This window comes from Diadema antillarum, unplaced genomic scaffold (assembly GCF_040938485.1).
Source record: "Diadema antillarum isolate AM-2024a unplaced genomic scaffold, OU_Dant_1.0 seq00000946_RagTag, whole genome shotgun sequence".
NCBI lineage: Eukaryota > Metazoa > Echinodermata > Echinoidea > Diadematoida > Diadematidae > Diadema > Diadema antillarum.
In genome coordinates, this window is record NW_027271795.1 from 987438 (window position 1) to 1015117 (window position 27680).

Genomic DNA, 27680 nt, shown 5'->3' on the forward strand with positions numbered 1-27680 from the left:
CCTGCCTGCGTGTGAATGCAAGACTTTTGAGTGGTGCATGCACTTTTTGCATATATAGTAATATCTCATTTGCAGTTTATATTTAGCCACAAGTGGCTCTGGATGATACCCGTCACTACAGGTGAAGTGCGTCCTGTGATATTAATGCTTTTTTTCCCCTTTTTTTACGAGGTCTCAGTTAGGAAGTGGGCCCAGCAGTTTCAAGTCATAAAGTGTGTCGTTGCGCACTGTGTGGGAGGAAATGCCTCCTACAATGAAATTGATACATGCCCACAGACGATGTGTACAGTTTCCGACAGACTCGTGTATTCCTGCGTTGGGTGACGACAGATGCTGACTTGCATCATGACCTCGCAGGAGAAAGACCCAGGCCAAGTGACTGGGATGCGTGTACATGTATTGTACTCGCCAACGATCAATACCCAACATACCTGGACTACTCATCCGCGATGAGCAAGCCAGTGGTCTATTATCTAAAGACTGCAACCCAGAGCGCATCCTTTTCTTGTGAACCCTGCTAACCTGTAGTCAGTCATTTTCTTTCCCTCTCTAGGCTCTCTGTCCACCACCCTAATCCTGAAGCCCTCCTTCCCCTTCTAAGTCTCTTCATTAGTATCCCCAAATCCAGTAGAAGTCATTTGAGCCATTTTAGTTTGAATCTCGTGTTGCACTTCTAAGACTACATCCTTACCATCAGGTTTGCACCTGTGACAAAAAAAGACAAAATGCCAGCAATAACAAAAAAAAATTGTGTAAACTTTCCTCTTGAGTAAAAGGGTGACTGTGCAACCCTCCTTTCCTTTACAACTTCTTAGAAGCATCTTGAGTTTTTGCATTTGTAGTGACTAGTTCAAACATTAACGTTCATCAGCACCTGGTAAACAGAGGACACAGCCAATATCCTTTAACAGAAATCAGGGCCCGATTTGCTCTCTATTTTCCTCTCTTTTTTCAGTTGGGTTCGTGCAAGGCACAAGTGGAGCCGGGATCAGTTTCTAATCGCGGGCTGTCACCCCCGAGAAGCCAAAGGCCCTCGTTTTTTCATCCGCCCGGCGTCCCTCCCTCCCTCCCCCCCCTTTCTGCATTTGATCCCAATACCTAACCCTGCAGGGGATAGAGCTAACAATGATAACATTCTCACAATGTACACATTGATCCAGCGTGAAAGTGTTGTATTTCTTCCAGTGGAGGTCCTCCTGCGCCCGCTCTTTCAGTGCATTCTCCCTCGGAGATGTCTGGCCCTCGCCAACCGTTCACAATCTTTTGCAGAGCATCTGCGGGCGGCTTCTCTGCGAGATGAAAGCATCTCCCGTTCGAGCGCTCGAGTTATTGAAAGAGCCATTTTAATTATGTACGTTCCATTCCATGTTTCCCCCCAGAAGACAGGAGGTATGTGTGAAAGAGATAAGATGTCCATGTGATTTGAGTAAACGCTGACCCCCATATCCTCCAGTGCACCTACTTCCTACTCCTAATATTTCAGTTGTTGCTCGAGTGAAAGCTCATGCTTCTTAGAGATTAGTCAAAATAGTCAAAGAATAACATCACCTGAGACAGCAGACTATTATTTCTTTTAAGAAGTTTGTACTGTGGGCCCCTAAAGCAAATTTGCTTGGTGTACAGATTGGAAATGATTTTGCAAGATTCACATTAAGCAATTTAGACACGAGTGAGGTTAGTGTTCTCCCATTTTAAGTCATTGTTTTATAAAATTACAAAAGAAAATATGCCAAGTGTGCATTAGCAAGCTGTGCCAAGTTCAAAAGCATTAAAATGTGACATGAAAAATTTTCATTTGGCAGGGTTTAGACAAAGAGATGCCAATCACTTTGAGTTTCAAAACTTTAGATGCAATAAGGTATTGGACATGTTGATTTTCAAAATGTACTCTTGCTAGTCTTGTACACCCCAAATCACTTTGATGCTCTTTTACATCCACAATGTCATGGTGCTAAGAAACGCACTCACAAATCATGATAACTCTTAGTGTTGGCTTATTGAAAAAAAAATATTGGACTTTGTCAATGACCATCTTCAGATTTTTAACCAGTCAATTCAAATGATGAAAGTATCAATAAGTTCAGCATTCATGGTTTAACTGTTCTCAAACCAAAATACAGTGTGATGAAACATGTGATTAATCATATGAATCCATTTCCATAAGGACATATTTCCTGATCAGGATTGTAAGTGATCGCCACCAATTCTTAGTAGTTGTTTATGCCAGCTTGGGCAAAGTACATGTGAACTACAGGATTTCATTTTGCTAACGGTGCTGCTTAACGTCTGGGTAATGGTTTTGCCCAGAGTGTTTGGTGTAGTGCTTGACTGGTGAGAGATTACTAGCGCCCAGAAAATAAAACCTCGAAAGAGAGCAAAAGTGATATTGGGGAAGATGTTACCCTCTTCTTTGCTGAGTCGGCAAATGAGAGATGTGGCTGCCAGAATGATGTAGCACTTGGTAAAAAAAGAAAAGAAAAAGAAGAAGAAAGATGTGTAAAGGTTGTAACCCATCCACACAAGTTGTTCAGTGGAGTGAAGGAGGATTAAAGTTGAGGATGCGTGAGAGGGGAAAACTTTGCAATGTGAGTGGACGTTTCCATGGATGATGAGCCCCTGGTAGACCCTGGGACCGGGTCTCGTGCCCCTCAGTGTGTGTGTGTGTCTGTGCAGTCATATTCCATTAGTGTCATGTCTACTCCCGACACTTGTCAGCTTTCCTCTGACCCGGTTTCTGGGGGATGCCAGAGCTCACAGAGCTTCGTGTTGGCCTTGACTGGAGTCAGATTTCTGTCACTACGTGGTATGAAGACTTGTTCTCTCTCCTCCTTCTTGTCCTCCGCTGGATACAGCTTGTCACTTCAAGAGATGAAGTCTTCATCCAGGGGGATGTGAGAATCTTTACCCCCACCCAAGATCAAGTCAAAAGTACTTGTACAGCTTTATCGATCTTTCATTATGATATTTTTTTTTCTGCACCGTATCCAGGAAAGGGCAAATATGTTGGTTGTATAAGTATGTGTAATAATATCTGCAATTTGTAGTTAATAACACATTGTGTCATTCAAATCTGATTATCAAAATCAAACAATGGGTACATACATAGAATGTTTGATTACACTTGATCCACATGCTTCTTCTATCGTGGGGAGGGTGGCATGGCAATAACCTTGAAAAAACAATGAATTGCTAATAATTCAGTAGTTTGGTGACCATAGAGAGACCATTAGCAAGCCGTTACAGCAGTTATTCCAAGACCTTTAACACCGTCCCCTCTGCCTTATCCTGCCTTCACCCTAACCCATCCCTGCAAACCTGATAAACACATAAAATGAAAGGGCTGTATGTCATAAAATATACTGACATTTGAGAAAAGACATAAAACTTTGCAGTGTAGAACATAAAATTAATAGTGCAGTCACAGGTGAAGTGGAAGAGTAGCCTTTATTATTGTAGTGGTCACAAAGTTTGAGTCAATATAACGTAGCATGCTTAGCTTTCATTGACTAGTTTTCTTTTCTCCAGAAAGTAAGCATTTAGGCCTACATAGGTGCTAGGCTTATATGGTGTGAAGGCTATTATAGACTGTGATATGTCAGTAAATTGTATTGAATACATATGTACACTTCATTCTAGTCTTAATGGCAATACGAATTGTACAAGCATGTTACTACGTACTAGTAATAATTTGAGCAGAGTAGTGACTGCCCCCACCCCCAAAAATAAAAAATAAGAAATAAGTGATTAAATGTTTTGTTGTGGGGCGAAAGATTGAATTCAGGAAAGGTTTAAGTGTTCAAATTTACTCAGTTGATATACTTTCTAAATTCATGATTCAAAAAGATTAGATATCTAGGGGCATCAAGGAAAGACATGATTTATCAGTTTTGTGACATTCAGACTGGCAAGATGCATATTTTGCCGATGTTATTACACAAAGAATTTATATGATTGCTCAAAGTGAAACTTTTTTTGCTGCTCGTACTTGTGGATTTATGTGATAATGTACACTTGTAGTAAGTCTAATCTCTGTTGAAGTAAAATAGTCTTTAATTTTTTTTTTTTTTTTTTTTTTTTTACACAGCTAGAATATTGATGCTGCAAATTAGGTGCATTGTGTATCCATACTAATCAAAGAGTGATATTTTAGATCCGTCAAAATTTTTTTAGGGGTGCTACATCTTTTGACGTTGAAATAGGACTGCATAATTTGCCAGCCTAATATGAACACTACTGACTAACCTCACACTCGTTTTTGGGAAGGAAAAAAGAAGAAGAAAAGAATTAGGCCAAAAACTCCAGGGAGAAAGAGTGTTGAGTCTGTCCCCTCTCTTTTGGATGAAGTTTGACACCCATTTGGGAATCGGCTTTCCAAACATGACCTCATAACACCTCCCTAGAATGAGGGGGATGTTTATGCAGGGACTTTGTGAACTTTTGTAGGTGAGTATGATATGATGGCGTGTTTCGGGGCATGGTATACAACTAACTGGAGAGGGGGATGGGGGAGGGTATTTGGGGAGGGCAACAAACTTACAAGCTGCAAACATCACTGTGAGCACCGAGATTATCCGCCGATTCGATGTATCGGAACGGGATTGCGGCCCAGTCTGTCGCTGGAGAACCAGCCCGGGAAAGAACGGCTCTTTTTATGTCAGAGTGACATGTTGAGAGAATATGGGTAGAGAGGAAACAAATTTGAACACAGACAATCAATCTCTTAGGGCTAAAGTCGCTCTAAGAGGATATTTGGGAGGAAACTAGAAAGAAGAGTCATAAAATCAAGTAGATTAGGAAACATACAATAGCAACAAAAAAACAAAAAAAAATCATGTGGTGGCCAGCAATTACCCAGAAAATGTCAGTGAGAAAGAGGGTTCGTTCTTTGATGGCGGAGTTCTCGGTAAAACGGATTTTGACGCCCACGTTTAACTGGAGGAAGCTTGCATCGCTGTACTTCTCATGCATTCATTGCCATGGATATGCTGTCGGTTTGTCGCACTGTCAGTCTGTCGTAGCTCAGGATCAGCAGTTTTTGTTGTTGTTATTGAATTCATTTCGTAGAAGAGCCTCTTTGTTTCTGCAGCATGTAGTAAACAGAGTTTACAGCTGAAGATGCTACCAGTGCCTACGAAAGCAATCAAAGTGATAGGCAGTAATATCTGGAGGGGGTTTCATACAAAACGTGCTTTCATTGGTGATTTGTGGCCAGTGAGTAATAATACCCCCTCCGCTCCTCCCCCTTTCCATTATGACAGTGATAGCCCATGTCAAAGGTCACATGTGTGATGTAGGCAAGTCCCGGGTTTTCTCTGTGTGCCCATCTGGCGTGCAGGATGTTTAGGAGGCTATTCGGGAGCTTTGGCTCTCCCCCGCCGTGCTGAGTGAATAAGTGAGAGGGCAATTCGCAAGATAAACTGGTTTGGCTTCTCGGCCCTGTTCCTTCTGTACCAGCCCACTGTAGCCACACTCGTCTTCCAAATAGACATACATACAGACAGACATCTACTCCTTGTTTGTATGGAAACAGAAGGACGTTATGACGGGGGTCCTGATTGTCTAATGGATAAAAGCTTTTAGCAAGCAACAGAGAGAGGATTCTTTCACTTCCTGTTCTTTTTTGAGACCGCTAGGAGACAGTAATTACTGTCTTCTTTGATTTGCTACTGTGCTGGCTGGCATCAAAGGAGAAATGAATTTATAATGAGCCATTCTTTGATGCACAAAGGCTCTGGCAAGTCAAGGTAACAGCCATACTCTACAATGCTGTCTCCATAATTCTCATTGCTGTAACTCGGGGACATCCTTCAGGCTCTTTAATGGCACTTATTGCATTTGCTGTTGTTGTTTAAAATCTTCAGTCAGTATGATGCAAAGCTCATACACATACATACATACATACATGCATACACAGGGCTCAACATTGGCAGTGGCCGGGTGACCTGGGGCCACTAAAATTAGTGTCAGGGCACTAAATCTATCATTTGTTGGCCCAAACAGACAACTACAATTTGGGTAAATGAATTGCGAATTTAGCGTTTATATCGGGTGACTACATATCTATTTGGAGCCAACAAAATTTCAGATTAAAAAAAAAGAGGAAATAAAAGATGTGGCTCAAATGGGTCAGCAGACCAAAAAAAAAAAAAAAAAAAAAAAAAAAAACCAGTGTTGAGCCCCGATACATACATGAATGATAATCAACATCTCCAGTGTGTTTTCAAATACTGACAGTGATAATGTTTAGGCCTACATTGTATATTTGTTGTAAACTCTCTGTGCTGATACTTCTGTAGATGGGAATGAAAAATGGGGGAAATCACATATTTTGAGTTCAAAAGGAAACCAGGGGGGTTTGGTTCAAGTACAAAATCAGCTTGCGCAGGCGAAACCCCCATGCGGAGGGCCGGTCCACATTCACATATGCTCCTTGTTAACCCCCCTGTGCTGCTGTGCCCAAGAGAACTCCTGTAGCAGGAATAAAAACAACAAAAGATATGCTTGGTAACTCAAGTCTCCATTTCTTATTTCCTGCCTTTTTTTTCTGACTTTCACCTCATATATCTGTCTTCAGTTATGAATTTGGAAATTGTTTTTGCAAGCCCTCTTCCTGCCTCTTATGGTATATTAAGACACCTTCATCAACTGCCCCCCCCCCCCCCATCCCGAACAACAACAACATGCAAGGACATCAAGTATGGATGTATTCAGAGGTTAAAGATATAAAGAGTTGCCTCTACTAATATAATGCAGAATGCATCGATGACGTAGGTATTTATATTTCAGACATCAGTTGGTTGATTTGTAGTGGGCTGATACTATAGAGTAGAAGCATTCATTTGGCTAATGGAGAATATACCCAAGGGGGTGGGGGGGGGGGATGCTGCGAAGGGAAATATCGATGGAAAAAAGAAAGCAAGCAAGAGGTCTGTGAAGATATGAGCAAAACTGGACAGATATTTTCTTGAGAGGATTGGCCATCATTATGTGATCTGAATCATCAGACATCACATTTTCTTGGAACTTGGAAGAAGTGCAACTTATTCTTTGTATGATCATGCATACAATATGTCACCAAGCATCAAATAGGCCTACCTGCACAATTTGCTATGAAGGCAGAGTATGAAAGTGTAGAAGGCTAGTATTTGCATTTTTTTCCTTTCTCAGTCTGCTTAATTATTCATCCTTGTTGTTGTTGGTTTTTTTTTCGGGGGGAGGGGGGCAGGGGAGCTTCATTATGAATAAAGTGTAGTACTGAAGTCGTGTGCCCCAAAATAGTTGTGTTAAGGTACCCCAGGATGCAATGTTTGAAGTTTTCTGGTATCCAAAATGAAAACTACATCATTCATGTCATATGTGATTTGACACAAAGATCCCCTCTCTCTTTTTTTTTTTTCTTTTTTTTTTTTTTTTGGGGGGGGGGTCGGGTCAGTTCCAACTCTAAAACAATATATCAGTATAGAGCAGCTGCTACTTTGTCTAAACTTTCTCAAATTGAATTAAATGTAAGGATGTGATGACTCTGTATTTCATTTTGTCAATATCCTTTTGCTGCTGCCACACACTTACCCTCTCAGAACTTGAGATAATAATGAAATAATTCCTGCTGTAATGTAGATTACAGCTCATGTACTAGGCTGTCAGAGCTGAGCTGGGGTTTAGCTTGATTCTTCAATCACAGTTTATAACGGCACGGGTATGTACAAGGCTCACAGCTATGGAGTACGAAATTCAACCAGACAGGATGAAAATTAACACTCAAATTGGCATCCTAGTTGTGCTTGTTATGTCATTGTTCTGTGTCAATATGAGAAAATGTCAGCCAATACCAGGACAGACTGGTTGGCTGTTATTAGATTTGTGTTCCCTACGTCAGAACGATTAGTTGGTAATGAGAAACTTTATCGGAAATGTATTATCCGCGTATGTTTTGCGATTATGGGGTAGAGAGCATAAATCATGGAGGCATATGCAGAGCATTTGGAATGTCATTATTGGCCTCTGGATTCCATGAAGTTTCCTCATCTAACCTTGCTTTTACACGTACTAAGAGTGCTTAATTTGAATGCTGAATTCCAAGCATGATTGCGATTACGATTCGAATCATGGTTCGTTCACACGGCTTCACGGATTATGCAGTTTTGAATTTCAAAGTGAGGAGGGGAGGTTTGGCTTCTTTCCAAATTCCCATCAATCACTCTAGAGCCATCTTTCTGCAGGAGTGGTTTGAAGGGTCATCGTAACGTTCGCACTGGTCATTTCATCACTTAATTCTGGCAAAACGTGATTGAAAAACACCTCCGGACCGTCATTTGAAACACGATTGGAAATACCTTTCAAATTACCCTCCACGATTCCAGTTTGCATTCACACAGCAAGAATGCTTAATTTGAAACACAATTCTAGTTTTGCTTCATTACAATTGTGTTTCAAATTAACCAATCTCAGTATGTGTGAAAGCTAGGTATGATAGGAGCTGTGACTACATATATTTGACGCGCTATGTGTGCATTATTTAGAATATGATGTAGGCTCATCCCCCCATATACACAAAGAAAACAACACATACAAAACAAGTTAGATTACTAATATATGTAGTTTCAGAAAAAACCATTGATGAAGGTCTCTTCAAACTTTCAAAGGACCTCTGATAACCAATGTCTCAATTAATCAGATATGGCCTACTAGACCTTTGAACAAACCTAACAGTAACAGTTTATGACCCTCAGAACTACTGATTACAGACATCTGCACTTAACCAGCATACTGCAGAAAGCTTTTCCCCGTAATCCTATTCCAATAATTATGAATAAAGTAACTGGATAAAAAACTGGGTTGTCACATTAATATAATGATCTTGTTTATTGAACACGTGTCATTTTCCCCTTACCCGTGTTAGTCACTGTATCATTCTCTGTCTGTTATTCGACATGAGAGAAAGTGTTTGACAGGTATCAGTCATGGAAATTAAAGGAGGCAGTCACATTATAAACTGAAATCAGATGCTTATCACAGATACAAAAGCTGCACTCTCACACAGGAGTTATTGGGTTTTGCGCCATGGTAGGAGAATTGATTTGTATTTGCCACCATTTACACAAGGCAAAAAACAAAAAAACAAAAATCACTCGGCTGCAAATGATGGGCTTCAAATATCCAGACTACGCATCCCTAAATAATGGCTGGAGCATGACCCCGGGCACGCGAGTAGTTGCATTATGAGAGTACAAAATTTGATGGATTCTTCGCTCGCCATTCACACACGCCATGCAGGGCTAATTACTGCGATAGTTTTTAACAACAGCAACAATTAATCAAGCTTAACTGTTTTTGCATCGTGATGTGAATTGCTAGAGTCAGTTATCTTTTTATGTCCATATAAAAATGTTTTTATTAAAAAAAAAAATCTTTAATTTTGGATGGGTAAGAGCAGAAGTGGAGGGGGAGGGATGGCAAGCAATTACAGTTCGACCTCGATTATCCGCCCTCCTTTTATCCGGAAATCTCTATTATCTGGATGCGTTCACGCAGTGAAGGACTTTTTTTTTCATCTAAAAATTGAGAAAAAACAGTGACTTTAAACTCAATTAAAATTTCTACAAAACTCACACGATTTACCTACAATATTCCCGACAGAACTAACATAAATTCACACCACATTATCATCGTAAAAGTAAGCAGTCATCACCACCGTTGCGGGGTACGCTACCTGCCTAGCTGCCAGTGCACTGGGACGGCAGCTTGGACGGCAGCTATATACGTTAACATTGTGTCTCCCATATCTTGCCAATTCGCTTATCCGGATGAGCGCTGGTCCCCGACATGGCCAGATACTCGAGGTCGAACTGTATAATTTAAAGGGATCATACAGTTCTGGTTGAGATGTAATTTCAGGTTTCTAACATTTTTAGGTGAGATAATGAGAAATCTCATATGAAATATGAAAGAGCATGCAATTTTATGAGGAATTCAATGTTTATTTGATAAAAATTGGTTTTGAAATGGCTGAGATATCCAAAAAAGAACGATTCTAGTAAAGTGTGGGACCCACACTTTGTAACGATCGCTTTGTTTTACTTTGTTTTTGGATGTTTCAGTTATTCCAAACCCGATTTTCATCAAATAAACTTTGAATTCCTCTTAAAATGGTAGGCTCTGTACTATATCATAAGTGTTTTATTGGTATCTTGCAAAAATTTAAAAGCCTAATTCTCATCTCAACCAAAACTGTACTATCCCTTTAAGATAAATTTCTACCACAGACTAAAAGAGATCTTTCCTCCTCCTCCTCCTCCTCTTCCTCCTCCTCCTTCTCCTCCTCCTCCTCCTCTTCCTCTTCTTCTTCTCCTCCTCCTCTTCCTCTTCTTCCTCTTGAGGAAGATGGTTCTCCTTCTGGAGAGAGAGGAGGCAGGGTGTTTCCTTGTGGTTTCAGTCTCAACACACATAATGAGGCATGCCTGACTAATTTTACACACTTGTGGTAACAGTTTCCAAATACTGCCCTGCCCAGACCACAATGGGGCATTATTATGCAGGGGCTGACCCCAAGGAGTTGGGTGAGAGGTCATTAGGTCAATAGCTGTCTGGGAGATGAAGGGTGGCTCTTGTTTATTTCTAACTTGGAGAGAATGCAATTGGTCTTGTCTGCCCTACCCCCACTGTAATTCCTGACACAGGAAGATAGATTCAAGGCATCTCTTCCCGTGACCACAGTTAGGTTTCAAAAGTTTTGAGATAAACCAGGAAAATGAGCCGTGAACAGCTAGCTCTTTGTACGTGAGTGTGAGTGTGAGTGTGAGTGTGAGTGTGTGTGTGTGTGTGTGTGTGTGTGTGTGTGTGTGTTTTGAGATAAGAGTCGCCTATTTCCTGTGTTGCTAATTACCACCATTTTATGCATGATTGTTAGTTTCTCCTTCCATATGTAAATTCCACTGACAAAAAACAAAACAAAAACATAACAGGAAATAGATTATAAGTGTATCTTCTGTCCAGGTTGAGAGATACATTCTATAGCAATATTACTCTGAATTATGATAATAAAATTACGATGTACATATAGTACATTATGCCTCTGGTGTGATCTTTACATACTCTTGAAATGAGAGAATAGAAAAGTTTACGAGATTGTTTGTTCATGTGGTTATTTTTAGGTATCATATATTTTTATGATATTCATATCAAGGTCTCTAAATGGGGCCGAGTGGTATGTTTATTGGTGGATGTGATGAGCTCGCGAAGTAACATTATGTTCACATACGATACGGTAATAAACTCATTCACTTGGACTCCCAACTCCTTCCCATAATCATGTTTGGATGAGAAAGATTAAACATCTTGTACTTCAAAGTCGTATGTTTCCACGTCTTGACTTTTTTTAAAGGAACAATTAACTCATTTTAAAGAGTTGATTGGCAAAAAAAATTGTTGTATGTTTTTCTGTATTACTGAGACTTATAAAGCTATGTTCATTTTTCTTCCTTTGTGATTGTATTACTTTCATTGTCAATCATGTTGAGATGTTCAAAGTATCTATTGGGTCAGTTGGTTTCAAAAGGAATGGTCTGTTGCATTTTACCTCTAGACTTATCTCACAAGCTTGTATGGCTGTGGGTTCATTACCATGCAAACTAAGCAGTGTAGCGCTGTGGCACCAGTAGGCCTACATGTACATTTTTGTAATGCATAGTCTCACTTTAAACCTCCCCTGGCAGGGTTTCATGTGCATTAAAAGAGGACCAGATACTCTTCCTTTGGCATTATCCCCAGCCGAAAATCTCCGCACAGCCTGTGGGCTCGCCTGACCTCAGTGAATGGAACGAATTCATACCAACTGCATTTTAGTCCCTTCCCCCCTCTTTGTATTCGGTTTTTGGTGTGGGGTGATCTGGAAAAGAAGAAAAGAAAAGGATCAAAAAACGCATTTGGGGGATTATGTCATTTTTAGCTCACCTGAGCCAAAGGCTCAAGTGAGCTATTGCGATCGCCCTTCGTCCGGCGTCCGTCGTGCGTCGTCCGTCGTCCGTCGTCCGTCGTGCGTCGTGCGTCGTGCGTAAACTTTTTACATTTTCATCTTCTTCTTGAAAACCCCATGACCGATTTTCATCAAACTTGGCAGGTAGCATCCCTAGGGGGTTAGGAACTCAATTTGTTAAAATGGGCACCATGCCCCGCCCAGGGGGCCCCAAGGGGGCCCAAACCCCCCAAATGAAGGAATCTTTAAAAATCTTCTCTAGAATCAGAAGTTATAGAGCTGAGATAATACTATGAGTGAGTACATTAATGACTGTAGTTTCAAGTTTTTTCATAGGAGATCCAGGGGTGCCCCTCTTGGGGGTAGGGGGGGGGGGGTGAGGAGGGGTCCTAATGGGGCCTAAATTGTACATTTTTATCTTCTTCTTGAGAACCCCATGACCCATTTTCACCAAACTTGGCAGGTAGCATCCCTAGGGGGTTAGGATCTCAATTTGTTAAAATGGGCACCATGCCCCGCCCAGGGGGCCCCCAGGGGGCCCAAACCCCCCAAATGAAGGAATCTTTAAAAATCTTCTCTAGAATCAGAAGTTATAGAGCTGAGATAATACTATGAGTGAGTACATTAATGACTGTAGTTTCAAGTTTGTTCATAGGAGATCCAGGGGTGCCCCTCTTGGGGGTAGGGGGGGGGGGGGGAGGTGGTTGGAAGGGTCCAAATGGGGGCCTGAATTGTACATTTTCATCTTCTTCCTGAAAACCTCATGATGGATTTTTGTCAAACTTGGCAGGTAGCATCCCTAGGGGGTTAGGAACTCAATTTGTTAAAATGGGCACCATGCCCCACCCAGGGGGCCCCCAGGGGGGCCCAAACCCCCCAAAATTAAGGAATCTGTAAAAATCTTCTTCTCTAGAACCAGAAGTGATAGAGCTAAGTTAATACTATGAGTTAGTACATTGATGACTGTAGTTTCAAGTTTGTTCATGGCAGAATCAGGGGTGCCCCCCTTGGGACCCAGGGGAGGGGGGTGGGGAAGGGTTCTAATGGGGCCTAAATTGTACATTTTCATCTTCTTCTTGAGAACTCCATGACCCATTTTCACCAAACTTGGCAGGTAGCATCCCTAGGGGGTTAGGAACTCCATTTGTTAAAATGGGCACCATGACCCACCCAGGGGGCCCCCAGGGGGCCCAAACCCCCCAAAATTAAGGAATCCGCAAAAATCTTCTTCTCTAGAACCAGAAGTGATAGAGCTAGGTTAATACTATGAGTTAGCACATTGATGACTGTAGTTTCAAGTTTGTTCATGGCAGAATCAGGGGTGCCCCCCTTGGGACCCTGGGGGGGGGGGGTGAGGAGGGGTCCTAATGGGGCCTAAATTGTACATTTTTATCTTCTTCTTGAGAACCCCATGACCCATTTTCACCAAACTTGGCAGGTAGCATCCCTAGGGGGTTAGGATCTCAATTTGTTAAAATGGGCACCATGCCCCGCCCAGGGGGCCCCCAGGGGGCCCAAACCCCCCAAATGAAGGAATCTTTAAAAATCTTCTCTAGAATCAGAAGTTATAGAGCTGAGATAATACTATGAGTGAGTACATTAATGACTGTAGTTTCAAGTTTGTTCATAGGAGATCCAGGGGTGCCCCTCTTGGGGGTAGGGGGGGGAGGTGGTTGGAAGGGTCCAAATGGGGGCCTGAATTGTACATTTTCATCTTCTTCCTGAAAACCTCATGATGGATTTTTGTCAAACTTGGCAGGTAGAATCCCTAGGTGGTCAGGATCTCAATTTATCAAACTGGGCACCATGCCCCACCCAGAGGGCCCCAGGGGGCCCCAATTCCCCCAAATTAAGGAATCTTGAAAAAATTGGGCCCTTATTGTACATTTTCATCTTCCACTTGAGAATGCCTCGTCAAATTTTGGTAGAGCTGTGAATAATTTAGATTAGTGACTGCGTGAAAGGTGAACTTGCGATACTCAGGTGAGCGCTAGACCCGCGGGTCTCTTGTTCAAAGAACAGGGTGTCAGGAGGTTGTGAAAAGCAGGATACCAAAACCACAATCTGCAAACAGAGATTGGTTCCAGTTCCTGAACTTACTTAGGGATGAGGAAGGGAATGGACCCCCCCCCCCCAAAAAAAAAAAAAAACAAAAACAAAAAAAAAAATCAAAATTGGAAAAAAGAGAGAGATTAGTATAAATCTTGGACACAGGCCTCCACAGATACTCAGCGTGGCTCCAATTATGAAACAGCGTGATGCTGCAAGCAAGATGAAAGACGAAGGCTTTATTCGTCCCTGCTTCCCTGAGCAGATCCGGAAAAATGGCATAATTCAGAACTATTGTGGAGTTAAAAAACTTATCAAAACACAGGACCCATGACTATTTTCATTTCGTGGTGTTCTTCTCACCCGGCACACAAGCACACACACACCACAAAAAAAGGCCGATGTGATTAGCCTCACTGTATGAAGGTCACTGAACTGGTGGCAGGAAGTTCGTGTGTCGTCATCTCGCGGCAAACGATGGTGGATACCCATGATGGGAAAGACAACATGACCTTCTATTGACAAGACTCGGGAGTTTGATGATCACGGGGTTTTAGAGTGCATCGTGTGCATGGCACATGACTGTGGTTGTTTGCGGCCGTGACATCACAGTAAAAGCTCATACAGGATTACAGAAATAAACTGGTACCTACACCAAGATCCCAATCCCAACCTCATAACCTCTGCCCGTCCATTCGTACAGATCTCACAATAGGTGGGGATATCTGTTGCAATTAATTATATGCAAAGCAGCTCACGAATAAAAATAATTCCAGTTTGAATACAATGTGGATGGACTGAAATTTGCTGCAGAATGCGATGTCACAACCATTAACAATTATTGCTTTCTGAGAAGGGGGGGGGGGGGGGGAGAGAAGAAGTAATTATAAAGAAGTTGTCATGCAGTTGTTTGAAAAATGGCATGAGAGTTCACCAGATAAATTGCAGGCTGAAATTGGATTTGTCCAATGGTGCTTGAAAATGTGTGCACTTCTTGTTCTGCATTATGACGCCTCATTGTACTTTCTCTCTGTTAGAATGGTATAGACCTACATTGTACATGTTGTATATGGCCACTGTATAAATGTGGAGAATCAGTGCACTTTTGCACTCTCGACCAAATAAGATAAAAGCTAAAATAACATTGCACAGTTTCCTTTTGTGATAACTTCCATAGAATAGGACATGTGCAGATCGATGGAATGGTCAACAGACTTGTTTCCTTTGAATCACAATTTTCTATGTGTGTGAATTGGCCCACATAGCTTGCGCACTACTTTTATTTTATTTTGGGGTTTTTTTTATGTCCCTCCCATTGCAGTCAGAGAAAATATGCCTCAGGTGATGGTTTGTAGTTGTGATTTCATTAGTTTGAGACTGTACAGTCATCAGTCAGCCCTCTCAGCAATCTTGGCTCTAAATGTGTGAGTTTGTGCATTTCTGGTCCCCTCAAAATGCTGGGACTTCACAAATGTTCCTTCCACATCCATTAAGGGTATCAAGGTTGCTGGCATGACCTTCAAAGATTTCATAACTAGGCAATATTATTTAACCTGTTTACCTTGACACCAATTATGGTCTGTCTGCTTTTCATCAGAAAAGTTTCCTGGATTGTGAAGGACAAAAATGGAAGGCATTATAGATTGATTGTCCCCTCTGGTCAGCACAAAATCAAGGGCAAAATCTAATTGTTTGTGGAGCAGAGAGCAATTCTTGCCCTATCAGGGTGCTACAGTTGTATGGGCCAGCTTTATACTCAGAGCAACCAGAAACGTATTGTCGGGCATTTGCAATATGCCACAATCACCTAAAAGTGTATTTAGATAATTAGATATGCTTGATTGTATGATAACAGACTGCTCAATTGGGCAGGAAGGACAAATGTGTGTTTTTTTTTGTGTGTGTGTTTTTTTCATTCTTTCTTCCTTTTTAAGATGCACTGGAGGTTAGTCAGGGGCTTGTACATGTAAGTAGTTATTACTTTTGTTTCCATGATGTGATGAATTAAATAACCTTTTGGGAAAGTGAAAGTTTATCCCGTATGACGTTTTTGCTGGTAGAACATTGATGGCGTGGAGTGAATTCTCCCTACATTAAAACCATTCCGGATTTTAACTGCACATTGTGTAGATTACATGGCACTGGATTGTATGGTGTAGCTACATAACAGCAGACGAAACAGAAAATCAGTAGAGACCTTTAATATAGACATTGATTAGGCCTACATGTACTGCCAAGGCAGGTTATATCAATAATGTGCCACACAGTAGAGAGTGAGCATTCATTATTTTACTGTTATATAGGCCTATATAAAAATAAAATTGCATTCTAATCATTGCAGCTGATAACTTCCTGTGTGTATAAGTTTCTAATCATGTTTCCCTGCATGATTGTGCAAACCTCTGTAAAGTGAAGCCTCATTAAAAACCCTTATAAATGTAGTCCGTGTGTTAAATAAATGTATAGGCCTATGAGGATATCCTACCATTGAAAGCATTTTCTCCTTACCCCGCCACACCTTACTCCACATGCAAGCATCAGCTGTGGGTGACGTTCCCGTGGATGGGCGAGTGCGTGAATGAATTATGTTGGGGGGGGGGGGGGGGGAGGAGGATGAAGGATTTCATTGAATGACAACCGTGCAGTATGATGAACCCCGGTGATGGAATAAATGATGAAGGATACTCGCCTGGTAGCTTTCACCTTCACCCGGGCATGTGGCGTGTGACGGTGGTCTATCCTGCCGCATCGTGGCCGCGGAGGATCACGAGGCGACAATCCCGGACAGTAATAGCAAAAAGAATCGACTCCAATCGATTCTCACGGCGGCAACCTTGGTGGAGGGGACTATGTGTACACTGCATGTGATGGATTCACACTGCAGCTTCAAAAATACTGCTGAAGGGGGGGGGGGGGGGGGAAGAGAGCGCGAGCGAGAGTGGGGAAAAACTAAGTCATCGTTCTCTCTCCGTTAATTGGGACGGGACGATGGAGAGGTTGGAGCGTTCGACTTTCAGTGGAATAATCAGTTCTCTTTGCATTCGTCACGTTTGCGGAGGATGAGTGAACGATACCATGAAGGATGTAGTAGACTTCTTATACCATACCTCAGTTTGCATCAGAGGCTCCTGATTAGCACTTTCGTATTGACATTTTATAAGAAGATGTATTTCTTTTTCTTTTTTTTGGGGGGGGAATATTTTCAGTCTTTTTTATGTATTTCATCTTACTGGTATTGCATACATTATATGAATTTTTGAACAATGCTATCTTTTTTTTTTCTTTTTCTCTTTTATTGTTTTTTTTGGCAAGGACATGTTGGGGTGTGTGGTATTGCTGATATCTTTTGCTAAGTACTAGTTACTACAAAATTAGCAAAATATCGCAGTGGAAAAAGAAAAAGGAACCTCTAGCATTCAGTACATCCATGATCCATATCGGTCACCATGCATGCAGTATGCACTTGCAGTCACATGATGAATCAATTTGGGATTCAGGAGAAAATGAGACCGCAGGTGCACGGAGACTGCTCTTGATTCATTCTTGATATCATCATCAAATTTTCATGAAGCTTCCAGACTCCCATCGCAGTGCCTACCCCCCCCCCCCACGATGTTCTAAAGGCTCCACAGAAAACAATTACTGTCTCTTGTCGTGTGCTGTTCATGATAACAGTCAATTTTCCTCGTCATCAGCATCAGAAGAATAGAAAGTGGAAGAGCGATTTATCAGAGAACGTTCGGATGTGCACGAGCATGTATTTTCCCTCTAAAAATCGTGTGTGTGCGTTTTAAATTATTTTTAAACTCCATCCATTTGTGGAAAAGAGAAACAGAAATTGCAAGTGTTAAGAAAGATATTGTACTGATTGTGTGCTGCATTGCTTTTTGTGATGACAGTGCATTTTTCTATCATGATGTTTGCGCTAAAGCTACAATGTATAAGTAGAATAGTCATACAGTACACATGAGAATGCAAAATATTCTGGAGTATGTCTCTGTTCAAAACAAAGAAAAACAATTTTTTCCCTTGTGATGAAATTTTTTATGTAATGGTTTAATGCAGGGTATATGTTTTCTTTGTTGGCAATATATACCAAGGTCCAAACTGAAGGAATGTGTGAAATGGGTTTGCTGGTAACAGGTCTGTTGGTAACAGCTGGTTTTTGATAAGATCACAGCTGAGAATGCAAATCAATATTAGAAAGAAGAAAAAATCAGCAATCTCCCATGTAGCACGTAGGATATTAAATTGCCTACATCTATAGGGTATAGTATAACAAAGCCATGATCATTATTATGAAACTGGAAGGGAAGATTATTGTGTTGCGACTTGGATGGTTAAAATATGACTTTTCTTTTCCATAAGTCACAAATATATCAGACATTTTTGTTATCATGCTTGTATCAGACTCGCTGGCCACTGGCAAAAATGATACATCTAGTGATCGATGAAGACATGCAGGCAGTTTTATTCAAAGGACGACTCTTGTTTGCAGTTTGTGAAAATCTGGCGGGAATGAAGTTTGCAATGCACATACAATGTTTTATTAAGCAGGTGATTATGTCCTCTCTGTAAAATAAGCATGTCAAGCAGTACTGTACATGCAAGCAGGGAAGGCTGTTCTCATTTGCTAGAAAATAAACACTGATTCATGTTGTCTCCACCCCCACCCTCCCCTCCCCCCCCCCCAAAAAAAAAAAGAAGAGAAAGAAAGGGTGACAAATATCTGCTTTAGAACACAAAGCCTGCAGTGGGTGGATCTGCCCTTCCCACATGGGGTTCTGTAACAAAAGAATGCATGCTATCGTGAACTCTGTATCATTCTTTACATTGTATATGGGTTAAAATGCACGCCTGCGTTTCCCACCATGCCAGCAGATAATACATCTTCCATGTCTCATATACATATTTATGTGAAACAGTGATGAGAGTTCTACAGAAGTTCTTCTTTATGGCATATTCTACTTTTGTTCCCGTCTTCCTCTTGCGTAGATTAAGAATGCTATGCAGCTATAAAAGCTGAGAGAGCGATAGTTATAGGCTCATAAAACCATTATTTAATCACCTATGGATTGTGTCCTTTAAGTCACATGGTTATTGAAAAGTTGGTGGTAAATAAAAAACCTGGCGACTGGGAATTTTGCATCGGAAGTAGGCGCAGTTGGGCACATTTTATAGTTCTCCCACTTCAATGCAAAGTATGAGAGAGTGTTGTTCACTGAACGTATACACGGTGTATTGCTACGTAACACATTCCGACGCAGTGACAACAAGCGATGAGTAAGTGCAGCATCAAGGAGCAGCGAGCTGCGACTGTCTAAATAAAAGAAACCGGTGGAGCATTCTACCAGATCCAGTTGCTTTTCTTCTCATTGTGAGGGAAGGGGAGGTGGGATGGGGGGGGGGGGGGGGGATGACGTTTACGAAGCGACCATAGCTGAGCGGTTTGTAATCCATCGTGATCTTGTGTGATTTAATAGACCTTGTTGATTGGAGAGTGGACATGCCTCCATACCTTTATCTTATTCTTAGAAGATCCCCTGTGTCTGTGACAATCAAAGAAAGTATTTTGCTGTCATTGTCTTGTTTGGGATCAAGGAGTAATTAACACACTTCATGCACTCTGCATTCCACATTTAGGACTTAATCCACCGTGTACCAATGACTATGGGATGCCCTCCCCCCCCCCCCCCATGCTCTATATACAGTCCTTAGTCCCACCAATCACATTTTCTGTAGTCAATAGTTCATGGCCTTTACTGTTAAACAGAGGAATTTGATTGTAATATCATTTTTGTAACTGTCAGAGAGCTTTGAAGCAAGACTGGCAGAGGGCTGTCATCTGTGAATGTGTATGATTCACTGAAAATAAGTGGCTTTTTCTCGAGTTTTACGGTATCAAAATTGTAATCATTAGTATGAATGTGACATTTTATGACTCAGTGCATGTGAATTGTATCATTGCTGTCAAACTTTACTATATACAGTAACATGGGTATGCTAGTTTTAGCCCGATCATTCGTATCAGTGTGTAAAATTAGGAAAAGAAAAGAAAAAAAATTCCCAGACAGTAATGTGTTGTTGTTGTTTTTTTTCTCTCTCTCTGCAGAGATGTGTTTAGACTCTAGGAGGTTACTACGCAAATCCCACGTAACTGTTAAAGGACAAGTTCACCCTCGATGCAAAAGTTATGAATTTTTAAAATTTTTTGTGTTGGAACCGCTGAACGAGGAGACTACTACAGCTTGTGAGTCATATGCGTACAACAGTATAAAGAAAATGTAAAGAAAATTCAACATATATTCACTTTTTTCGCATAATAAAAGAGCACTTGACTTGCCTCTTTCTAAAGGCACGGGAAATAATATTACCCATAACATATGTCGGTGACGAGTCAGGGGAATGTGTACTTTTTTCAAAAGATGAAATTTTGTGAAATTCTCTTTATGTTTTCCTTATATTGTTGTACGCATGTGACATCTAAGTTATTCATACACTGCAGTAGTCTTCTCATCCAGCGGTTACTGCACAAAAACTTCAAAAATTCATAACTTTTGAACGGATTGTCTGATTTTCCTCAAACTTTCAATCATGTGTTCTTCTAATATTGCTACATTCTCTCAATCCTTATGTTTATGAAGGTGGACTTGTCCTTTAATGGAAGCATGGAATAAGCATTTTTTATCAATCTCTGAAAAGTGCATATACAGTACTTCATAAATTAATCTGGACATATGTGCCGCTGTTCAAAGTCTGTTGTTGGGTATAGACACGATCCCTTGTATCCTCATGCTAGCTTTTTTCCAAGGCAGATTACCCCACCCAGAGTATGATGTTGTTATTTTCAGAGGAGGCACACTGGACAGATTCTGCTTGTACAAAGACTAGAGATCAACAGAAGACGAGTTCCCCCATCCTTTGCTTACTTACCATAGACGTTGTTTGGATTGTATGTGCCTGGATAAATATTGCAATTTCATGCAGTGTGTATTGTAAATGCGCGCACCAGACAGCAGAGCTGAGCTGTTCTCTGTCCTGCTGTCTCGTGTCTGTATACCAACATTTTATATTATGATGCGAGGTTTGGGTTGGGTCGGCTGCCTTGGTGGGTCTCACGTACGCACATCAGGTATAATGGAATTGCAAACATTAAAACTGAATCCACATCGGAACCAGTAAAGTCTGCTTCCTGTGTACACGTGGAGATCATTTTGACTTTATTATGTTTTGAGGTGCATTGTTCAAGTGCAAACCAAAGGAGGCTTTTGTAGAGTACAATGTATTTATGTTTAATGGACCTTTTTTTTCTCAGAATATTAGAAACTACCCTCAGAATGTAATGGTTGTTGGTAATGGTACTATTTTTTTTTTTTTTTTTTTTTTATTAGAGTTCACTTGGAAAAAATTGCTGTTCCAAGTACCATGGTTATCTTTGGTGTGATCAGGATGGCAATTAAATCACATTATAATTTCGAAGACGTGTTGTCTTCGAGTGATTGCTTTTAGTCTAGATGATTGCTATTTTGACTTTGGAGCAACTGTCATCAAATCAGATCTCTTGTCTGTATGAAAAATACATTTGATGTATTATATAAGCCTGTATGCGATTATCTACAGCTGTTTGCACAGATTACTGTACAGTGCACACCTCTGCGCTAGCTCACAATTTTTTGCCTCTAGTCTCCATCACTGCTTGGCCATACTCAGTTCGATCTTGTCATTGAGTATTCACGCTAAACCTTTTAGCCGATGGCTTTTCTCCAGTCATGCTATATATACACTACCGCACACTCTTATAGACAATTGCAAATGCCCAGCTCTTCTTTGCTGCACGCTTCCAGAGCAGAGGCCATTAAACTTCCCGTCTGTGCCACACGGCGCTGACGATGACACTGGATTGGTGAGGGAAGAGTTTTGTTCGGTGTACGTGATAGCAATCCAGTATGAAGTCCAAGGCTAAAAAACTCTCTATCGAGATAGCACTTCATCATGAAGGATGCACGCGTATCAAGTGAAGTGGGAGCCAGGGCTATCGTGAAGCATATCGGAAGAAGTTGGCAATGAATGGTTTGCAGGGTGTGAACAGAAGAGGGAGTTTGGCTGAACCATAGTGGGATGGGACAAGTCTATGATAAAGGACTTCAAAAGCCCTCCATTGCAGGTTGTGTGTGATTGAGCCTTGAATATTAAAGGCAATCTTGTGACTCGTACAGCAAATTTGTGATTGTTACCAACCCCTTCTGCGTGATGTGGACGTCGTGGAGCAAATATTGACCAGTTTTGAAGGGGCTCCAAAATGTAAACCTGGCTTGGGGCATAATATTCATTATGTTGCATTGTGACTGGGAGTCCCAGTCTGGGACAACAGGCCATGATGTGCAGCCTACTAGAATGCCATATTGACTGACCTAACTCTGAATGAAAAGAGCTTTGACCTTGAAATAGAAAGTAAAATGAGTTGGCTACGTCGGTTTATAATTTCTGCATGCAACTGCTAGAAAACTCCCCACCCTCCGAATCTATGAGCCTGCCGTCTAAGCTATTTTACTTGTTTTCTTGTGGATCACAACATATGCAAATCTAATTATGGAAAGGATAATAGAATATTGATGATCAGGGGTGGGGGGGGGGGATAGGAGGTCAGAAAAGGCAATTTGGATCGGCGTTTTTGGAGGGTCCATGCTGAATGACTCACCGATTGTTGATGGGAGTGATTCATATTCTCTTCATTTGTCAAGCGAGCTCCGGCCTCACTGGTGGATATCATCATGTAGAAAGAAAACAAAATGATTGAAGAAGAATAATATGCCGAAGAAATCCACAATAGCACTTTAATTGAATGACTAAACTTCAGTCTAGCTTTCCTGCCAAACCATCATTGGTAAATCTTTTCGATATGAATGCCTGTGCTTGAACAACTACCAGGTAATATCTTGCGTCTGTATTAATGATCACAGAGCATTTTGTTAATTATTATTTGATGCGATTGCATTGAGTGTGCAACATAGGCAGAAGTAACAGTAAATGGGTCTGTAGGTTATTTTTTATTATATCCCTCACAAATTGCTTCTCGTCCTCTGATTGGTCGAGAGCACTGTAAACAACAAAACATAAATCTACCATACAAATGACTATACTCCCTAGGGAAATGGTAAAAACTATACCACGCTGGTGATTTTCGCGCCTTTTTTGCTGCGCGTCGCGACGCGAAATATTTCACGTGTAAATGAATGGGTATCGCAGCACATTTGCTTCGCGAGAGATTTCATGTACAAATGAATGGGTATCGCGGTGCCTAGATCACTGCACATCTCGAGAACCACAAGGCACGCATACACTCAATGCGACACGGGTTACGTTAGAGAGACTCAGAGAGACTCTTATAAAGCCCTCATTCTACCTAAAAAGAAACAATTGTATTACGTTACAACAGAGTAGGCGATATTGTAGATCTATAATTAGACAACAATAAGCAAGCTAGGGTTCTTCGACATACCGTAGGCCTTTGGGGAGTTCATGCTTCGCCGTTTGAAAGTTGGTCTCGCAGTTCACTAACTCGAGCGACCCACCCAAAAGATGTTGACAAACGAAACTGCAGTAGATAGTAGGCCTGCTTTAACGTTAGCGCTAGTTAAGCCTAACGTTAGTTCTACCTGTCTAACAGTAGGCCCTATTTCCCGTAATCTCATTCCTAATAATTATTTTTTAGAGTGTCTAACGAGTTAGTTACCGTACGAACCGTACGAATCACACAAATTTACAGTGGCACTCGATGCTTTAATCGCTAGAATTTTTCCAGTGCCTAATCTAACCTTATACGCTGTTACTGAATGCTACCCAAATTTACAATGTATGGTAGGTGTTCAACCCACCGACCGGGTCCATAACGACCGACCGCGTATTATAATGGCATTGCGCGTACAGACAGAAAATGTACGCATGGGACTACGCGCAACGGTGTTCGATTCTTCACTGGGCTACGCTACCGAGTAAAATGTGGCGAAAACAACTAAGTATTCCCTCTAAATTACCGAAATTTAGCAAAATCGAATAAGGTTTATCGTGTAACTACATTCTAGGCCTACCTTTGCTGACTCGTTGTTAGATGTAGAGTATCCTTCCGTAATAAATTTGACGATTTTGACCGCAAAATTGTCACCGCCGCTTGTACGATCGTGCACACACGTTACACATACACATGACAAACATTTTGTCGCCCGCTACGACCGTACGAGTTGATGCAGAAACGAGAAATGAATGTGAAAAAAACAAACCGACTCATCTAATTTATTTCAATTACGATGAAAATTTTCCTAATGAAAATCAAGTCAAATTCATCAAACAGTCCTTCAAAAGTAATATCGAAGGATTCAGAATATATTCAAATATTATTGGGGAAAAAATGACGGCTAGAAAAAAACAGCGGCCTGTCGAAAAAACGCATTTAAGTGCCCTTTATACGTATTGTCAGGGTGGTCGGTAGAAATGAGCAGGGCAACTGAGTGCGGAAAAAATGACACCCCACGCGTTCGAAGCCGCCATCTAAGAGCGCGTACCTCAGATCGCATTTTCAGTGCGCGCTTGTGAATCCGGAGTATTTTCTCCACACCTGAGTAAAATTTCAGGCAAATTGTGAGATTTTTCACGTTTCTATTGATAGAAAAACGTTAGGTGTCCGGTATTATGAACACCCAACCATACTAGTATACTTGCATTTTAACAGGAAGTGATAGTCCATATTCATGTACAGACAGCTAGGTAGAAAGACGACAGAAAACAATCAACTGCAGCTCACAGTCACATCGTTGATCAGCTCGAGCACGCACATCACCGCACTGGCAACCGAACGTACTTGTTGACAGATCGGATAGTATGAAGCGCGTAGTGAGTTTGCAGTTTGCGCATGTTTACCAGTACGTTGTACAGCAATGCACCGAGTACACTTCAGCGGCTGAGCGCGCAGTTGTCTCTTCATAGTACGCGTATGCGCTGCCCTCCTGCTGAGCTGCTTTCCCGAGCGTAAATAACTAGTCAATATTCTTGAAAAGTAAAGCAAGATGCACTTTAAAAAGAGGTAAATTACAGAATACCAGCAGTCGAATACTCTTAAATTCATTGGGAGGGATATAAAACAAATATACCAGGCCAATTTTTCGAGGCACCGGTTGAAACTATGTGCCTTCGGTGACTTCAGTAGCACTATTTTCTTCGGGGCTGCGCCCCTCAGAAAATAGTGCTACTGAAGTCACCTCATGCGCATAGTTTCAACCAGAGCCTCTTAGGCCTGGTATATTTGTATACTGTTTACAGTCAGTAGATTTTGAGTGACAAAATGAAAAAGGCTTTTTCATAATTTCTGCCCGATATGGCAATAGTATTATGCTCTCAGACTAGACAGTTGCTGTGATACAAGGGTTTCATAGGTCGCCCAGTGTGCATGAGCTACAGCTTGAGTAGGTTTATACACTGCATTCCAGGCCATTGTTACTGTCTAAGGACTTTCTTTGTTCTTTTATTGTTTTTTTTTTTCTCCTCCTCCTTCTTCTTCATCCCGAGGCAGGCTGTGCCAATTTCATTAGCATCGAGCTCCTGAATGAAATTGCCACTGGCGTCTGCCCTTTACAGGCTTGGCCTGAACGTGTGACGTCAAAACAGCATTCTGTAAGCCTCAAAATTGCTTCAAGTGCACCTCACCTTGTGTGTGTTTTTTTTTTTTTCAATTTGGATTTCAGACCAATATATATTTATATATTCCTGTTTTGCTAATCACATGTAAGCCGATGTGCTTAATGGGATGAGGGGGATGGGGAGGGTGGGAGAGGGAGGTGCGAGATTCAGCGTTTCCCCCGCATTAGAAATATTAAAGGGGGGAAGGGGATGAAAAAAAAGGACCAGGCAATTTATGAATGAGCTTGTGGAATTATGGGATTATGACCTTGTAAATAGGATCTGATGAGTCACAGGGTACCGAACGAAAGAATGAACTAACGTTGCCGTGGCTAGGCGTTTGCCCAGCTCCGGCTGTCAAGGGAGGGCAAATTTGTATTTATATACCCTGTCTGAGGTTTTATGGAGATGTCATTCTGCATAATAATACATTATCTTGCCTGTGTGTGTGTATAAAATGTGTGAGTAAAAAGTGCCCTAGTAACATGGACTGTGTGTATGGTTGGTGGGGGGGGGGGGGTGGTGTTGTGGGTTTGTGTACATAGACAAATGGGATGTGTGTGTGTGTGTACCTACACATCGTATGTGTGTGAGAGAGGGTTGTGTGTGTGGGTATTTGTAAAAGTATGACGTCTTGGATCCACGTGTGCACTTACTGTGGCAGGAATATGGTGGATGCGAGACCTCGCATGCATCCTCTTCGTGTACTATGAACTGTCATATCATCGTCATACATGTATCTTGAGAGTGGCAAAGGTTGCCCAAACGAAAAATGGGATTGTGCATACTACAATTGGCCTGATTACATTCTTATCAAAGTACCACTGGTGAACTATAAAGTTAATATACATATGCATGTGTGTTTTAGATACAGACATTATGTAAGGATATATTTCTCTCCCATTTCTTTGTTTTTTTTTGTATTTTGTGGTGAAGTAAACATTTCCCAAGTCATATGACTGTGAAATGAAAACAAAATATTCAAAGAAACTGATTGATTAATAGATGATAATGATATTGACAAATTGCCAATTCCAGCAGTTAATCCCCCTAAAAAAACCTATCTCAAACTTGATTTCCTGTCAGAGAAGCGATGACCCCCTTGTTGTTGATATGTACAGAATGTGTTTCTGCAATTGATAGCGGCATGCCCATTACCAAGTTGCCACGGACGCCAGAAACTCAGACTAAACAAACCAATGAGATGATCCCCCTCAAGAAGCCGAGTGTGGAGGGAAATATTTACAAACAAACATAGGAGAAAGAGAGCGAGCGATTGATGTATCACCATCTTCTTATTCTTTTTTTTTCTCCCTCACAGTACTATTGCCATAATTACGTCACGTTCGTACTGGAAGTGAACGACAAGACATCAATCTTCTGCGGCACGAATGCGCTCTTCCCGCGATGCGTCACATCTGTGGTAAGTCTTCTGTCTGGGGGGCAGAGGCATTTGCAAAAAGAAGGCAAATGAAAGGTTGAAGTTGGGTATGTGTGGTTGAGGAGACATAAAGCTTTAGCACTCTGCAAACTCATTGTGCTCAAATACACACTGCATCAAGTTCACTTTCAATTTTGGCTGTATCTTTAATAGTGTAATCTTCAGGGCACAGACATGATTATGCAACGCTGCGTACTGGCACTGGTCCGACGGTCCCTGACCAGTAAGAATCACCGTTGGACCAGTAAAACATGGAAAAACTGGGCACCTGCTGGTACACACTACTATCCTTTGTGTCTTGTGCTGAAATTGGCTTCAGTATAATTGGCAACATATAGCAAAACTCATGAATACAAATATGTCATATATTTCAACAAGGCAAATGCCCCCAGGATAAGGCTAAATTAGTTCAAGTTGCAACGTTAATAATTTGCAAGCTTTTACATGCATAGGAACCATATAGATGAGTTTCATTCTCCCCAGGTTGGCCTGCTGTGAAAAGTCTCTTATTTTTTGTCACTTTGCCAGGCCCTGTGACATAGAAAACAA

The 27680-nt window shown here is 41.3% G+C and overlaps 1 protein-coding gene across 1 annotated transcript in view; it reads left to right on the forward strand.

The window, feature by feature from the left end:
* The window catches only part of LOC139741708 (semaphorin-1A-like), a 139650-nt gene that overhangs the window by 40912 nt on the left and 71058 nt on the right, over nucleotides 1–27680 (forward strand). Inside the window, exon 5 of the mRNA XM_071652292.1 lies at nucleotides 27012–27113. Coding sequence (XP_071508393.1) covers nucleotides 27012–27113 — 102 coding nt within the window. The remainder of the gene's footprint in view (nucleotides 1–27011; nucleotides 27114–27680) is intronic.